At 41.6% G+C, this 17,479-nt stretch overlaps 1 protein-coding gene across 1 annotated transcript in view; it reads left to right on the plus strand.

The window, feature by feature from the left end:
- Slc9c2 (solute carrier family 9 member C2 (putative)) overlaps positions 1–17,479 on the plus strand; it is a 58,247-nt gene that overhangs the window by 20,054 nt on the left and 20,714 nt on the right. Inside the window, 9 exon segments of the mRNA XM_021198581.1 lie at positions 2,046–2,189; positions 3,632–3,800; positions 7,252–7,333; positions 8,082–8,263; positions 9,729–9,833; positions 10,593–10,690; positions 11,757–11,876; positions 14,082–14,280; positions 15,165–15,353. Of these exon segments, the coding sequence (XP_021054240.1) occupies positions 2,046–2,189; positions 3,632–3,800; positions 7,252–7,333; positions 8,082–8,263; positions 9,729–9,833; positions 10,593–10,690; positions 11,757–11,876; positions 14,082–14,280; positions 15,165–15,353 (1,288 nt within the window).

Genomic DNA, 17,479 nt, shown 5'->3' on the forward strand with positions numbered 1-17,479 from the left:
GGGTGGGGGGTGGTGGGGGGTGAGGTGGGGTGGGGGGGTGGATCAGTGTCTTCTCAGACCATTGGATTAGGACTCCTGTCAGGAACCATGCAAAATCAAACACTAAGTCTAAATCTGCCAAAGAAATTCTCATCTCAAATGAAAGCAGATGTGGACAATAAGCCTTCACTCTGACTTTTCCCACGTTAAGTTGTTCAGTGTAAAGGCTGTTCTGAAATAATTGTTTTAAGTGTTTAAATTATCCTGTAAAGAATAAATAAATACCTGTGATGGAGGATGGCACCTTTTTTTTTTTTTTTTTTTTTTTGGTTTTGCAAAATGAAACAAACTTGGCACCTATAACTTTTGTTCCTTTGATGTGTTTGTGAACCAAGCTTGGGACTAACTGGTTCATAAGGCTTACTTACTTACTTACGGATTAGTGTAGCGACTGCACTTGGCTGTTGGTAGCGCTGCCTTTCAGTAATTACTCATTACTTACGGCAATTAGTTTTTCCACTTGTTTGGTCTTTTTTAAAAAGATTTATTTGTTTATTTAATGTGTATGAGTACACTGTAGCTGTCTTCACACACACCAGAAGAGGGCATCAGATCCTATTATAGATGGTTGTGAGCCACCATGTGGTTTTGGGAATTGAACTCAGGACCTCTGGAAGAACAGTTAGTGCTCTTAACCACTGAGCCATCTCTCCAGCCCTTGTTTGCTCTTTCACTTACACCACTATCTTTTCCTGCCTGCTATGTCCTGACTGTTGAATTTGAAGCTGGAGGCAATTCGAATAAGACATTTCCAAACCAAAACCAAAACCAAAACCAAAACCAAAACCAAAACCAAAACCAAAACCAAAACCCAACAACAACAAAGCCCAAAAGCATGCTATTGTTAAATGGTATACCTGCTTATATTAAAAACAAACAAACAAACAAACAAACAAACAAACCAAAATCCCAACCTAATAGGCATTCTAAACTTATGTATTTTTTGGATCCTACTACTTGCAAAGAGATTGTTGGACCCTATGGAGATATTTTTAAAAGCCTTCAATTCCTCAGTTATTCTATGACAGCTGAGAGGGAAGAGTTGGGACCTCCGGGCCTCCACTCCTGTTTTTCTTCACAGGAGCTCTGAGTGGCTTGAATCTGGAAATAGAGATAACTTGGGGAGTCACACCATATGCTGATTATATCAGATAATACTTTATCACAGCTAGAACGGGGCTTTGTAATGCTTCTTCCCTAGTGTAGATATTGAGAGCCACTTTTGAGGAGACAGGCTTTGGGGCAGAACAGCTTACTTCACTAGTTTAAAGGGGGAAGTCCTAAGCGAGGGAATCAGGAGGAGGCGGGGCTTGAGATCTGCCTGTTGATGAAGGATCTGGCTCCTCCGACTCAAGCCAGCGTGAAGAGCATCATAGGTTTTTCCCAGAAGCAATCCAAGAGAAAATCGATTGCTTTTCCTTGCTTTACTGTGCTGAGACAGCATTTCAGGGCCATGTCTAACCAGAGTGCGTCGGATGGAGAACACAGGAAAAGAACCGGGTTTCCAAGACTTGTAGGCATTCAGCAGATTGGAAAGCAGACAAGAGAGATTTTTCAAACTAAAGGGAGGAGCATGTGCCAGTCCCAGCAGGAGAGGTGGCAAGGAAGCACTGGGTCCTTATCACCTGTCAGTGCAAGGTACCTGGGGGCCTCTTTGCAGCCCACCCTTGCTCTGGGCTTTGCAGTGTCAGCTCCAGTTCTAGGTAAACTGTGGGCTAATCCCAGAGAAACTGGTCCATGGCCAGCTTGGGGAGAGCTTTTTATTTCTCTGCTTTGCTTTCTGTTGTGTTGTGAGAAGCATCCCATGGGTTTTGGTATAATGAAGAGAATGACCTGAGTGTCTCAGCCTGACAAAAATTCCTTTTCATGTTGACTGTAACTGATATGGAGACCACAGCTTCCACCGAGATGGCGCTGATAGGCGGAACATGGGTGCTTTCATGTGAAAAAGAATAGATCTTAAAAGTGCATTGATTATACTTTCTTTTCCTTTTCATCCCCCCTAGGTTCTTAATGATGTGCTCATCTGTATATGAACACTTAATATATGCTTTCTTTGGCATTGTCATTGGCTGTGGAGAAATCAAGTATTTCAAATTTCACTCCCTAGTTTTCACTGTGACTTTATTCGTAACAGTGAATTTTGTAAGGTAACGATTCTATTTTAAAGTTTCTTTTGCTGGGCTTAGATTTTTTTGTGTGTGTGTCTATATGCATGTATGTATTTGTGTGTGTGTGTGTGTGTTTGTGCGTGTTTGATTTATTTTGCTGAAGACTCATTTGTTTCAAATCATCTGAAACACAATATACTTATTCTGCTGGCAAAGCTCCCCTGAAGGTAGATTCTGAGGGACTGGAGAGACGGCCCGGAGGCATAGAGCACCCACTGCTCTTTCAGGGGACCTGGATTTATTTCCCAGCACCTCTAAGTCAACTCATAATAGACTGTAACTCCAGTTCCAAGAGGATCTAACGACTTCTTATGGCTTCTGAAGTCAGTAGTAATGCATGTGATACACAGACATACATGCAGGCAAAATATCCATGCACATAATAAAATGATGAAGAAAAAGAAAGGTTAGATTCTGAATTTTGTCATAAGATCCTATTGAAAAGTGACCTAAAATAAGTAGAAACACATTGAAGTAAGTATAGAATTCTTTTCTGATTCTCTCTCTCTCTCTCTCTCTCTCTCTCTCTCTCTCTCTCTCTCTCTCTCTCTCTCTGTATATGTAGTGCATGTATTATGTATGTATGTATGTTTTATATGTGTGGGGGTGTATGGGTATGGAGTGATGGGGTGTGCATGCATACACGTGTGTGGGAAGGCCGAGGTTGATTTCGAGGCTCATCTCTGACTGCCCTTTTACCTTGCTTACTGAAGCAGAGTCTCTGAATGAAGGCCAGGGTTCATTGAGACATCTATTCCCGCAGCCAACCCTGGGAATTTCCTGTCTCTGCCTTCTGAGGCTGGAATTACTGGGGACCCACCACACCCACCTGACATTTACTTGATTTTGGGGGATCTGAACTCCAGTCCTCATATTTATTCGGCAAGTAATTTTACCACTGAATCACCCCGTCCCCCCCCACCCCCCAGACCTAGTGTGTGATTCTGTAGGAGCTAAAGAAAAATTTTGTTTGGTTAAGTTTTTTAACATGTCTATAATAAGGTTTATTTTGATCTGATCAGCTCCTCCCCCAGTTTCTCAGTCATTTTATTGTTTGGCACAGAATAGATAAACTTGTCAATATGCTTTGAAGAAATGTCCCTGTGGCAACTTACTCCCCAACCATACACCATAATATACACCAGAATATTAGCGATAAATTCTTATAAGTGTGTAGAATCTCTCCCATTGTACAATTCTATACTGTACACAAAATTGGGGTTAGCCCTGGTGGTTTATTGATAACTATGCTGTTTTCTCATTCCTGGAGACTTTTAAGTGATATTTAGTGCTGAGCACATGATTGTAACCATGGATGACATTCCTGTATGACGTGCATTTGTTTGTTTACATGATTTTAACCACGGACGACATTCCTGTATGACGTGTGTTTGTTTGTTTGTACCGTTTCCTGCCCACAGGCTGCTTACTATCATTTTGGTGAGCCCAATTTTGATGCATTCAAGTTATGAGTATGACTGGCGTTGGGGATTCGTCATCGCATGGTCTGGGATCCGAGGTGTTTTCAGCTTACTCTTGGCTCCCGATATTTACAATATTTCTCGATTTAAATTACCAGCGCCACATATGGTAGGGAAAAAAAAAATCATGCATTATGATTATTTTTATTTACTCATTATTACTTATTTTGTAGCAAGCACACTGTACTTAATCTTAAAGTTAACCACCTTTGAGTTAGATTTTAAAAAAAAGACGCACTCTTTCTATTGCAAAAGGGCCTTGTCAGAAAAGTGTTTATGTTGACAGTGAAGAGGGGCCAGTGTTCACATGACAGTTATTATTAGAGTAACTTGGAGACTTGATTTTCAACCCTGCCTCCACCATTCACTGAGCCTCACCTTTTAATGAGGATCGAGACGATGCTCCGTAAAAACAGCTGATGCCTAATAAGTGAGTTTTACTGAGCACACAAATGCCACTTTTTCCCCAATAGCTATCAGAAAGTGTGACAATAAAATGCTCTGGTGTAGAACATTCAGATCTCTGTGTAGCTGCTGGAACAAACCTGAGGTGCCAGGCAAGTACACCAAGGAGAGGGTGCGTCTATCAGGTAAGTACACCAAGGAGAGGGTGCGTCTACAGTGCTGCATACAATCCATCGGCCTTAGTCAGGGCTTCTATTCCTGCACAGCATCATGACCAAGAAGCAAGCTGGGGAGGGAAGGGTTTGTTTGGCTTACTTTTCCATACTGCTGTTGATCATCAAAGGATGCAGGACTAGAACTCAAGCAGGTCAGGAAGCAGGAGCTGATACAGAAGCCATGGAGGGATGTTCTTTACTGGCTTGCCTCCCCTGGCTTGCTCAGCCTGCTCTCTTATAGAACTCAAGACTACCAGCCCAGAGATGGCACCACCCACAAGGGGACCTCCCCCATTGATCACTAATTGAGAAAATGCCTTACAGCTGGATCTCCTGGAGGCATTTCCCCAACTGAAGCTCCTTTCTCTGTGATAACTCCAGCTATGTCAAGTTGACACAAAACTAACCAGTACAATTGACTCCTTGTCAGCTTGACACACAAACACATCACTAGTAAGCCTCAACCCTTAGTTCTTATTCATCCCCAAGATCTAAATAACTTTAAAAGTCCCACAGTCTTTACATATTAAAAGTTCAATCNCTTTAAAANATCCAGTATCTTTTAAAATACACAGTACTTTAAAATTAAAAGTCTCATAACTGTGGGCTTCACTAAAAAACTTCCTTCAAGAGGGAAAAATATCAGGGCACAGTCACAATCAAAAGCAGAAATCAATCTCCAACCATCCATTGTCTGGGATCCAACTCATGATCTTCTGGGCTCCTCCAAGGGCTTGGGTCACTTCTCCAGCCATGCCCTTTGTAGCACACACCTTGTCTTCTCAGCTCCAGCTCCAGCTGCCTGTACTTCACTGCTGCTGCTGTTCTTGGTGGNCATCTCATGATACTGGCATCTCCAAAACGCTGCTGTCTTCCATTGTAGCTAGGCTTCAACACTAGCCTCTCATAGGCTCTTTTCATGGTGCAAAGCCTCAACTCCCTTATATGACCCCTTCAGTCCTGGGACATCAATTGCAACTGAGGCTGCACCTTCACCAATGGCCTCTCACAGTGCTTTCATGGCCTCAGCTGCTCTGCATGACCCCTTCATGCCTTCAAAACCAGTACCACCTGGGTAACTCTTGCACATTACCATGTCTAGCCACAGCACAAGGTACAACCTTGGCTATCTCTGGAACACAGCCTCTGTGCTCTCAGAAAACATTTCCCAGAAGATGTCACCTCAATGATGGTGGTCTCTTCTTAATCACCACTAATTTCTTAACTCTAGCTAACCAGCATCAATAGTCCCAGTAAGGAAAAGTTTTCACTTTAGTAGTTCTGGTATCTTGTTAATCACAGCTGATTCTTCAGCCCCAGCTAACCAGAACCACAGAATCTTCACAATCCAAAATATCAATGGCCCTGAAAAGTCTTTAATTTTTCCCTCCAACATCCTTTAGTCTTCTGACTCATTTAAAAATATTTGACTGTAGCCTATATAATGACACCTGCCTTTGACTCCAGCAGTTGGGAATCAGAGACAGGCAGATCTCTATAAGTTCGGGGCTAGCCTGGTTTACATAGAAAGTTCCGTGACAGACAGCTTTGTAGAGAGACTGTCTCAAAACAAAAACAAAACAAGTCTGGCTGAAGATATTGTGATCTGCAGTGGAAAACAATACTTGGTTTCCTCTCTTTTTCCAAATTGTGGACAAGCTGGTGGATGCCTTGTGACAAATCGTGGACAAGCTGGTGGATGTCTTGTGACATACAGTGCTGTAGCAGATACCCTAGACATGGGCTGGCAGCCGAGGGGGCACTTCATTATTTGTTCATTTGCTTCTGCAGTGCTGGGGCTCAACCCTAGGGCCTCACATATACTAAGCAAATATATTACCAGTACCCTAGTCTCTGGACCTCAGTATATATGACAGTGAGGAATGAGGTAGACAAGTTTCTAGAATTCTCTAGGGCCAATTTTCTACAATATACTTATGAAATATACTTCAGTTTTTTTCTTGGAGGGACCAAACCGCCACCGTAGCCACCTTCTCATTTTCTGAGGGATCTGGAAGCGAGTGTCAACAGTCCCTGATGCCTCAATGTCTCAGTGCTGGCCTGGGATTGTTCTCTTCATTGCTATTTTGTTCCTGCCCCCAGAGGCCCATGGAGAAGACTTTTTTGTTGTTGTTGTTGAGATTAACTGTCAACCTTTTCATTTTGAATGTGGGAAAATCAAAGTAAAGAAGATGGAGAACTGTATTCCTCCCTAGGACTTTAATCTGTGGCCTTGGCCTGGGAATTAATTTGGTGTTGAAGAAAGTCTGAGTTTCACAAAGACATAATAATCAAGAACTTACCCTCCTGGATTCTCTTCTGTGCAATGAAATAGCCTAAAGTGAGCTGTTAACTAACATCTGGGCATCATCTTTACAGTGTTTTTCTAAGTCTGCATGCTATTAGGAATCCCCTGAGTTGCACTCCAGGCCTACAGTCATGATGTCTAGGTCTGGGAGTCAAGTACCTCACCTGTTTCATTAGTTTGGGAAAATTTTGGAGGAGATCTCGTTATTAACTTCCTTTCCTGTGAAGAGTCCTAAGGTATGCTCATGGGGGTTACCTGGCTCCAGGGCTCATGGCTAACAGATGACAAAGCTAAGCCGACAGATGTGTTTCTCTTTTTGTTTGCTGTGGCGTTTTTTGCTTTTGTTTTTCCCCATCAGGCAGGTGGTCACAGCCTTGCTGACTAGTGTCCTTATTCTAGAATATACATCATTTTTCTTTTTTTTCCTCATTCAAACAGAAAGCTAATTTCTGCCCTAGTGTACTATGACCAAACAGTGTCCACAAAACAACCCCTTTGCTTTTAGCTTGTTGGAAACAAAATGTAGGACTATAGATTTAGTTAGAATTTTGCAGGTGGGTAAATGAACATTGTTCTTTCCTGGAAAAAGTATTTGATATTTTGGTTGTAATATCTGTATGTTTTGTTTTTAGTTTATCTTCTATATACAAATACTATCATTATTGACAACAGGAATAAATTCGCATATGATGCTTCGGTCAGCCAACACATTAGGTAAAGTATATGTGTTATTCAGAGGTTTACTGGGAAGAAAATGCAAATAGAATATTAATGGAGGGTTGTGTAGAGGTTGCTTATAGATCTCAGAATTGACTTAGAAATGAGTTATTTTCATTAATGGATTGTATATCGATCATTCCGTAATTGTAATATTGGTTCATATAATTTAGTAGAAACCAAGTGAATAGAGCCTTTAAAAAAGGATGGGTCTTTTCCTTCTACCAAGGCGTCTAGACTAATGGGATGTGGGGACTGGAGGATGAGCAGCTTGTCTTTAAGGACACACCCATCATTCCTGTGCATACACCAGGGGCTAGAGCTAAATTACATGAGACACATGAGTGACAATACCTGGACGGTTTTAGTTTTCCGACCTGGCCATCTTTTTAGTCAAAGTCAGGGATTCCATCGGCAGAAGAATAAAGGAGAGAATGGTGTTGGGAGATACTTCACAAGTTCTACTCTAGCTGCCTAACTCCAAAAGAAATTGAATCTGCAGACAAAAATATACAGTGTTAGAATAAAATCACAGATGGGAACATTTAATAATGGCTAAGCGGAATTTGAAACTATTTAGAATACAATACATAAGAGCAGTGACATAATACATAAACATGTCAGGTAGAGAAATTCAGAATAAGCTCATTGGTAGCACAGAGGCTGAGGGGAGGGGACAGAAGCCAAGGTGGGTACTCTGCTAAGGCCTTCACTACCTTTTTTTTTTTTTTTTTTTAAACCACAGGTTTGTGTGCTCTCTCCCTCCCAAGACAAATGGCTGTCCAAAACGCCATTGAACACATACAGGAGATTATACGGAACACAATAACTTTATTTAAGACAGAAAAAATTTTGACAAACGTTAACTGGAATGTGGTAGAAGAAAAAGCAAAGATCGAATACAATCCTGTGAGTTGATAGTCTCACGTTCCCTCCCTGGGTCTTCCTGTCTGTCATGACTCAATATTAAAAACAAGATTCTAGGCCTGGGGAGATAGCTCAGTGGGTAGAGTGCTTGTCACACAAGCACGGGGACCTGAGTTTAAGTCTCAGAACATACATAGAAAAACCTGATGGTGGTGCATGCTTGTGGCCCCCGTACCCCAGGGTTCACAGGACAGCACCTAGCCTATGCTGTGAGTTCCTGCTTACATTGATAGACTCTGTATCAAGAGTTGAATATCTATAATTGTCAAAGAACAAATTTAATTAATAAAAATCCCCTTGAAAAGTAAAACATAAGCAAAAAACTAAAAGAAGGTGAATGGCTATTCTGAGGAAGGACATCTGACCTTTAACCTTCACACGTGTGAGCACACATGTACACACATAGTCAAATATCTCTGTACATGCACATACGCACAGTACTGATTCTACTAACTGTTTGGTTTTGGACCCCGGGACAAGGAACTGAGGTGCATATTTTACATGCCAAAGCTGACCTGGCTTCCAGGTTCTCCCAGCATCCCTCAGTCCTCACCTGTCATACCTTGACTCCAACCTTGAACTTTCCAGCCCAGGGGCTGGGCTGCACTTCCTCCAGGTGCTCCTCCCTATAAAACCCAGACATTTTGGTCTTTCTCTCCTTCTCTCTGTGCACTCGCCCTTTCTCTTTCTCCTCTTTCCCTAACCTCTCCCCATGTCGACTCCCCTGACCTCAATCCTTGGGGCCAGTGAACTCGCCTGAGACCAGCTTCCCAATAAACCTACCTTTAATATAATCTAATCTTGCTTGAACTGGCTCATTTCACTGGTGGCATAGAAATAACCTATCGCTAACTAAATGCTGTAAAATACGTACTAGCTTTGCTGTCCTGGTGAAGCAACTTCAATTCTGTTCCTAAAAAGAAAGTCTTTTTGATTATCCTTTCTTTTTGTTTTTGTTGTTGTTTTTGTTTTCGAGACAGGGTTTCTCTGTATAGCCCTGGCTGTCCTGGAACTCACTTTGTAGACCAGGCCGGCCTCGAACTCAGAAATTTGCCTGCCTCTGCCTCCCAAGTGCTGGGATTAAAGGCATGTGCCACCACGCCTGGTTTGATTGTCCTTTCTATCAGATCCAAGGAGAATGGACATTTCTTAAAATGAATTGCAAACAATGATCTTGGCCAAGATGATACTTCAAACTGGTTGAGGCCCTGAGAGAACTTCCCTGTGTGTTATAAAAAGCAGAAAACACTGGCTGATGTATAGAATAGTGGAGTATAGATGGGTTTGGAGGATAAGTGGGATACTGAAAACAGCAGTGTCATAGAGAAGCATATCACCCAAGTTACACATCGCTCGCCACTGCAGCGGTTCTGAGTCGGCTACCAAAAGCTTCTTTAAGTACAGTGTTTGCCCTGTCTTTACCAGTTTTACTTATTTTTGACTTTGTCTCCAGATATTAAAACAGACTCACATTCAAGTTTCCCATAATCCCCTCAGCCCAAACGAGGAGTCTCCAACCGATGAAGTTTTAATAGAAGAGGCCAGATTGCATGTAGCTATAATACAAATGGTTGGTATCATTCTAACAGTCTTAATTATATTTTCTTGTCTTTAATCTTTACGGTTTTGAGGTGATTAGAAAACCCTTTTTTCTCCTTGTATAGTCTATTGACACAATTAATGTTTGAGCTACAGAAATTTATTTATTTATTTATTTATTTGATGTGTGTGCATGCATGTGTGCATATGTGAGTGTGTGTGTGTGTGTGTGTGTGTGTGTGTGTGTGTGTGTGTGTGTGTGTGTGTGTGTGAAGGCCAGAAGTTGATAATGGGTGTCTTTCTCAGTCGCTCTCCAACCTTACTTTTGAAGACAGTGTCTCTTACTGAATCTGGACTCACTGTTTAGGTCAGGATGAAAGCTGCTAAGCTAGCTGCTCAGTGAGCACAGGCACTTGTCACCTAGCCAGGAGACCTGAGCTCTAGTTCCTGGTCCACTTAGTGGAAGGAGAGAGCCAGTTCCCACACATTGTCCTCTGACCTCCTTGTGCTCACACAAGCCATAAATAAATGTAAAAATAACTAAATAAAAATGTAAAAAGAAGCAGACATTATATGTATGTTTTGTTTTTTTCTTTTGAGACAGCCCAGGCAGGCCTGGCACTCATGACAATCCTCCTGCCTCTCAACTGCTGGGATTACAGGTGTGAGCCACAGTTCTCCGCCATTCCATTCTTGTCTTGATCCTTTGTAATTTCTATTTAAATATAAATATATAAATGTATGTAAATACATATAAATATGAAATGCTAAAATATAAAACCTGTTTTAGAGTAGCTTTGAAAAGCAGTGTAACGATGGTGTCCTTGGAGTAGAGGCAGCTCGGATATTAATCGGTGCCACCAAAAGTTACTGCCCCATCCATGGAAAGTAAGTGGGACACTTCTTTAATTGATATTTCCCAAATGGAATGAATGTGTCACTATGGACAAACTGAGAACTGAATGTCTGGATTAATCAAGTTGTCATTTCTGCTGTGTCTGACCTTCTGTTCATTCATTCATCTATCCAATAACAAAGTTTCTTCTTCTCCCTCCTGTTCCTTTTCCTTCCCCTCTCCCTTCCACCTTCTCTCCCTCCCTTCCTCTCTCCCTCCCTTTCTTTTTTTATGCTGGGCCTTGAATCCAGGGCCTTGAGCATGCTGGGTAAACTCTCACCACTGTCTGCATCCCTACCCCCCTACTCGTCTTGTCTGAATGGCCGCTTCCCATCCTGCCTCCCCTCTTCATTCATTTTATAACTTTGGAGATGAATTGGGCTTAAGAAAGAGACAAGAGAAATCATGGATGAGAATCTACATAGCTTTGATTGCTCTTATGATTATTTTGCTTTTATATCATATTCACTCTATTAGAAAAGGTACAGAAGCCTGCATCTTGTTCATGGACTGCTCTCTGGGGATGGAGTAGGCTCTGCAGTACTTGGCCTAAATGACGCAGTGCAGTCTGGTGGGCAAGGTTCAGCATCTTAGAGATGTATCAGTGTCCGGTTACCATCCTGATAAGCAGTAATGAATGGACACTTTGAGACAAGCCTGTGAGACAGTGGTGACAAGAGCAGCCAGGGGACATTAGTATTTCAACAATCTGGTGCTCTCTGAGGGAGACTTACCATTGGCCGGGGATTGCATTTGGGAAAGTTGGGATATTCAGTTGCCCTTAGGGTTTGGCAACAAAAAGAAACTTTGTTCCAGAACTCCAAAGGGGACAGTCTGGAGTGGCTTTAATTAGGTTCTGTCACAGGTCAGGATAGATCCAGGAACAAGGACCCAGGAGTGACAGGCTGAAAATGTCACTGAAACGTGACCATGGTGGACAGGTGAATAGGTGCAGGAGCTAAGGGCTGAGTAAGCGCACATTGAATTTGCATATCCTTCCCCCTTTTAGTGTCCCAACTGAAACATAATTTTAATAATATTTATGTGCATTTTTCTTAGATTCATGAGTATTTCTGATGTTTCAACTTATGTGAGAGCTAGGAGTTGGCTTATAAAGTTCAAAAATATGTTAACTTACTTGGAATATCACAAAGAAAGGATACTTTTTACTGTACCCGGGTAAGTATTAGGAACCTTTACTAGTGACATATCATCATTTCAACATTTCAGAGTAGAATACCCCTCCCTTAAAACTAAGTTTATATCAGATATTTACAGGTTAAGTGCTGACTGAACAGTGTGTTTGCCCTTTCTGTTCTATCTTAGCAACTTCATTGATATCCTTGTTAAAGAAACTGATAGCATCTTAGGGCTCACTTATATACCATGTTGCTTACAGTATTCATCCAGGCAGATGACTGAGAAAGGGTGAGCAATATCCACAGTGGGCTAAATCTAGCTCTGTGTAACTCAGTCTGTAGAATAGTGTAGTTTGTTTTAATAATATAGTATTGATGTCTAAAATTAAGGAAACATTAATTAACACTACCTTAAGAATGCCTATTACTGATTTTCCAAAATATTATAAAATATACACTTTGCTTAGCTTGGGTAGATTTTTCTCTTTCCTATGTAGACTGTGAACTTATATATAATTTTTAGAGCAGGAAAACAACCTCCCCCCACCACAGTAGATGTCAAAACAAGAACACACCGGGAATAGTTTTTGCTTTCCTTACATTGAATACATTGAAAGAGAACATTAAAAAAAAAAAAACTCCTAGCATTCTGACATATGTTCAGGAACACTTGTCGCTTTTCTTGTCTCTGCGAGGGGACACTGGACATGAAGCAACTCAGGGAAGAATAATTTTGGTTCAAAGTTTGAGGAGGCATAGGTCACCATGGCAGAGGAGGAATGGCATTTGGAGAGTAAGTCTGTTTGCTCAGACCTAGGTAGAGATGACTGTCTGTCTGTCTGTCTGTCTGTCTGTCTGTCTGTCGGTTGTCTCCTCCTACCTCCCTCTCTCCTGCAGTCACACCTATTGTGTGTTTATGATTGCAACAGCCACATCGTATCCTGAAGATAACTCTCTACCACACTCTTCTCCCTTTGGTTCCCACAACTCTTGCACCCCTCTTCCAGCGTGCTTCCTGGGCCTCAGAGGCGGTGACATAAATGTCCCATTTGAGGCCAAGCACTCAGCCATGCCTGAATCTCACCATTGTGACCAGTGGCGAGTCACTGCTTTGAATGTGGCCTGCTGTAAAAGACGTTTCTCTGACGGGAGCTCGCTGTACTAGTATATGGGTATACGCTTATATTTTTGGAAGCCAGTTTTACTGTCCATTTGACAAAACTTCAGCTGCAGTTCCGCCATAAGGATTGTGTGCTCCTCAGCCATGGGCTTTTGGCCCAGCCTTACTGTGGCAGGCATATATTCCATCCAGGGGAGTGTGCCTCAAGTCTCCCTCAAATCTCATTGAGAAGTGGTTGTTTCTCTCAGAACGTTCATGCTGTTACCGAACCAGTGGGCATATCTTGGCCACTGAGCCGCAGAGCACTGAAACCCTCAAGGTCTACAGCTGACTGACTGCTGATGGCATTTCTCTGTGGACAGCCTGCACACGTTGCACCGCTAGCAATGTGAACCAGCAAGAAGAAAGCTTCCAGTTCAGGCTCAGCTTCTTTCCTCTTTGTTCTGTATGCAGAGAGTGTATCATGTTTAGTGATAAGGACTTAGAATATGGATTTCTACTGGGTCAGCAAGAGCTAGGGCAATAGCCAGTATTGTTTTGGAAGCCTCTGGGAGCTACCTGGGCAGCAACTCACACAGGAGGATGGAATCCCTCACACAAGGTGTTTGTTAATCCAGTCAAGTTGGCCAAGTAAACTAGCCTTCGTATCAGGGAGCCCCCTTTTGCTCAGTTCTAATTTCAATGGATTAGAAAGTTGTAAGAAATGAATAAGCTAATGCTGATGAATAACAAACTCTCCTCTAAGTGCGTCTTTTGCTTTTGATTTGTTATATATATTAACGGAGCCATCCACCTGTGCTCCTCTATTATAATCTCTATATAAAGCATGCCTGTTGTTGCTATTGTTTCAGTTATTCTGAGACAGGGTTTCTCTGTCTATCCCTGGCTGTCCCGGAACTTACGGCACAGACCAAGCTGAGCTTGAGCTCAGTGATCGAGTGCCTCTGCCTCCTGAGTGCTGGGACTAACAGTGTATAGCGCCATGCCCTGATGTATGTTTGTTGATTTTACTTATCTTTTTCATATTATTTCTAGTTTAACTTGTTTAGACAGATGTTGGACTTCTCTCCTTACTGGTTATACGTTCAATGATCTGGTATTTTATTTGGTCTTTTTCTTTTCCAGGAATAATAGATTTCTGATTTTTGTCTATCACATTATAATTTCAGAAGAATTTGAATATGCAACACATGTTGTAACAATAATGTATATTTTCCCTATGATAATACATTTGTGGCCAATTGCAAGAGAGTTAAATGTATCGGCACTGACATCCATAAACTACTATTTTATGTTTTTATATACATTAGAATCAGCACTGAAGGTACTGTGGAAAATAGAAATATGTTGTATAAAAAGAATACTTCATATATTTTTGAATCCACTTTTGCTACTTTATTATACTTGATACCAAAAACTATTTGTTATTACAGTTGATGGGATCCTGGAATGTTAACACCCTTAGTCTGAGCCTTAGACATCAACTAAGTCTCATAAAGGTAGAGAGACTTTCAAGGATTAGGTGAAAAAAAAAAACCTGAAAATTTCAGATATAGATACCTTCCTTAAATTCTTCCTGAAATAATGCAGAACGTTCCCATAATGCATTGTAAAAACAAATACAGATGAACTGGCTTGAGAGCCACATGTCAGACCAGATAGCTCGGTGACCATAGTTTATCATGCCTCATTATTAATATAGTCTTACAGCAAACTTGTTTATTGCTTTTAAAATTTTGAATCACATTCAATGTTTTGATGTGGAAAATTAGTAGTTTAGGGGAATTCCAGACAAATAGCTTAAAATTCAGCTTTTAGAATATAGCTCATGGGGCTGGAGAGATGGCTCAGTGGTTAAGAATGGGTACTACTATTGTTCAGGGTCCAGGTTCAGTTCTCAGAGTCCACACCGAGTGGCTCACAATTACTCCAGATCTAGAGCACCTGGTGCTCTCCTCTGGGCTCCCTGGGCACTTGGCACACACGTGGTACACACACACACACAGAGAGAGAGAGAGAGAGAGAGAGAGAGAGAGAGAGAGAGAGAGAGAGAGAGGAGAGAGAGAGAGAGGAGAGAGAGAGAAAATAGCATTTAGAAAATAACTCATTTCTAGTTGACTTACAATTTTAAGTCTTTCTTTCTCCCCTCTGACAATACATAGGTGTGACGGAGTAATAGAAACTCTTTGTTTTTTTTTTTTTAAACAGATACTAATTTTAAAAAGGAAATATTTTCTTCAGAATTGGAATACTTTGGACTTTTTTATCATAGTCATCGGAATCATTGATATACTGTGCATGTACTTTGTCAAGCTGAGACCAGACAGCTTAGTTCTCATCCAGTTTACGGTGGTGATAGGATATTTAAGAGTGATTAGGTTTCTTCCCATCTTCAAGGTAAGGCTTCTCATGCTGAAATGCTGTTTCCCTGCATGGTTTGCTAGGAGACTTACCAAGTTTCACTGCTTTGAGAGACACAAGAGACGGGGAGTTGCTTTTTGCAGAATGTTCCTTGAATAGCTGCCTGCTCGGTCTGCCCCTCTCATGCATTAAGGCCGTTACTTACATCTTGCCTTCACAGAGGGTTTTCCAGTCACAGCAGGCAAGAGCGGAGACCGGAGCTCTACGCCCCAGTTTTACACCTCATTCTTTTTGCTCTCTTCTGTCAGCCTAGTTTTTTATTTTTCTTCTATTTATCAGTGATGCCCCTTTAGTGTTCATCAGAAATGCCCCGCAGAGTTGCATATGTAACATCCACTTAAAGGGGTAATTTTGATCCCATGGTATTTGCCTTAAGAGTTGAGCTGAGAGCTCCCATAGGCGTAACTGCGTTACACAAACTTCTAGACATAAAGAGGAGTGTTGAGGCTCACACAGCTTGGAAGAACTTATCAGGACAATCAGTTTTTATGTAGATGTCTTGTGCACATAAATGCACGAGAGAGGGCTTCTCTGTGTAGCGCTGGCTGTACTGTACTTGCTCTGTAGACCAGGCTGGCTTTGAACTTGGAGATCCCACTGCCTCTGCCTCCCAAGTGCTGGATTAAAGGTTGGAACCACCACGCCCAGTGCAAGATAATTATTTCATAGTAATATTCTATGAAAAAAAATAAAGATGGAAAAGATTTTAAGGGTGTTTTGTTTATTTACTTTTAAGATTTATTTAATGTGAGTGCTCTATCTGCATGTACACTTGCATGCCAGAAGAGGGCACCAGATCACATTATAGGTGGCTGTGGGCCACCATGTGATTGCTGGGAATTGAGCTCAGGAATTCTGAAAGAGCAGCCAGTGCTGAGTCATTTCTCCAGCCCCTTGGTAGGGTATTTTTATGTTAGCCAAATCGTTGTGTGACTTTTGGGGAGAGATGTAAAAAGAAATCGTCTGTACATTTCAGATCAGGAACCAGTAACAGGCCAAAGCAGTGATTTCAAGTGCACCTTGGCAAGCCTATGAGTTTTGGGGGTTTACCTAACAGGAATGTGGACAAAGGGTTTCTTACAGAGATATGAGTGAGTCAGAGGAGGCAGGTCCGTTTCCTTTCCCTAGCATTCCTTACTGTTATATAATTTTGGGAAGAGGCCTTGTGACCCTTTTAAGTTTCAGGGACTTTCTGATTCTTGTGAGTGGTTTTCCTGAGTCTTAAAGAGAACTTCCTCCAGAATAAAATGTTTCACTTTAGGGGAGATTGTTAAACAACAGAAATCTATTGAGAATGCATCCAGCAATTCTCTATCAGTTAGCCCTGTGTCTTGTACTACCTGGCCAAAATCTTAACAAAGATTATTTAAGAAATTAATATTATTGCATAATTGGATTTTTTAAAAAATTAAGCATTCCCTCTTTGCCAGGAACTGGGGAAAACACTTTATATAACTTATCCAGGTAAGCTCCTAAAGTGACCTTGTGAGGTAGATGTGACTTCTACATAAAGTTTGGTACCCTAAAAATTAGACTCAGCCCAATATGACTTTGAAAGGAAACATACCTGCTTCATCAAAGACTGAGAATATTGGGGAACTTTATTTTAGATGCCTTAGGAGTCAGTGGTCAGCTCAATGGTCAGAGGGAAGCTTTGAAAACATTTTCTTTAAACAAGACCCCTCTACCCACAAAAGGCAGCTAATAAAGTCTGACTCTGTTCCTTTAATTCTTTCACTATGATACTATTTTCTTGTTACTTTCTTTCCTCCTAATATTGAGTCTTTCACCAAGCACTGCTGTGCTCTGACCCAGCATGGTCTCTGTGGGAAGCTCCCCTAGACATGTGTTTGACAGTGTGCTTCAGAGCAATGGCTCCATTGGATTTCCGGGCTTTATTTAATATACTCATTTTGTACAAGAGGGAATAGAGTCCTCAGAGCCACGGGGAACTTGCTGGGGGTCACAAAGATGGTGACTAGAAAACGGGTATAAGAGACCCCAGTCTCTTAAGTCCCCACACTGACAGGTTGGCCTCCGCCTAAAGCAGATAAATGTAGCCGTGGATGGGAAGTGGCCTGCGAGGTGCACAGAGGGGGTAC

This window comes from Mus pahari, chromosome 5, assembly GCF_900095145.1.
Source record: "Mus pahari chromosome 5, PAHARI_EIJ_v1.1, whole genome shotgun sequence".
Lineage (NCBI taxonomy): Eukaryota > Metazoa > Chordata > Mammalia > Rodentia > Muridae > Mus > Mus pahari.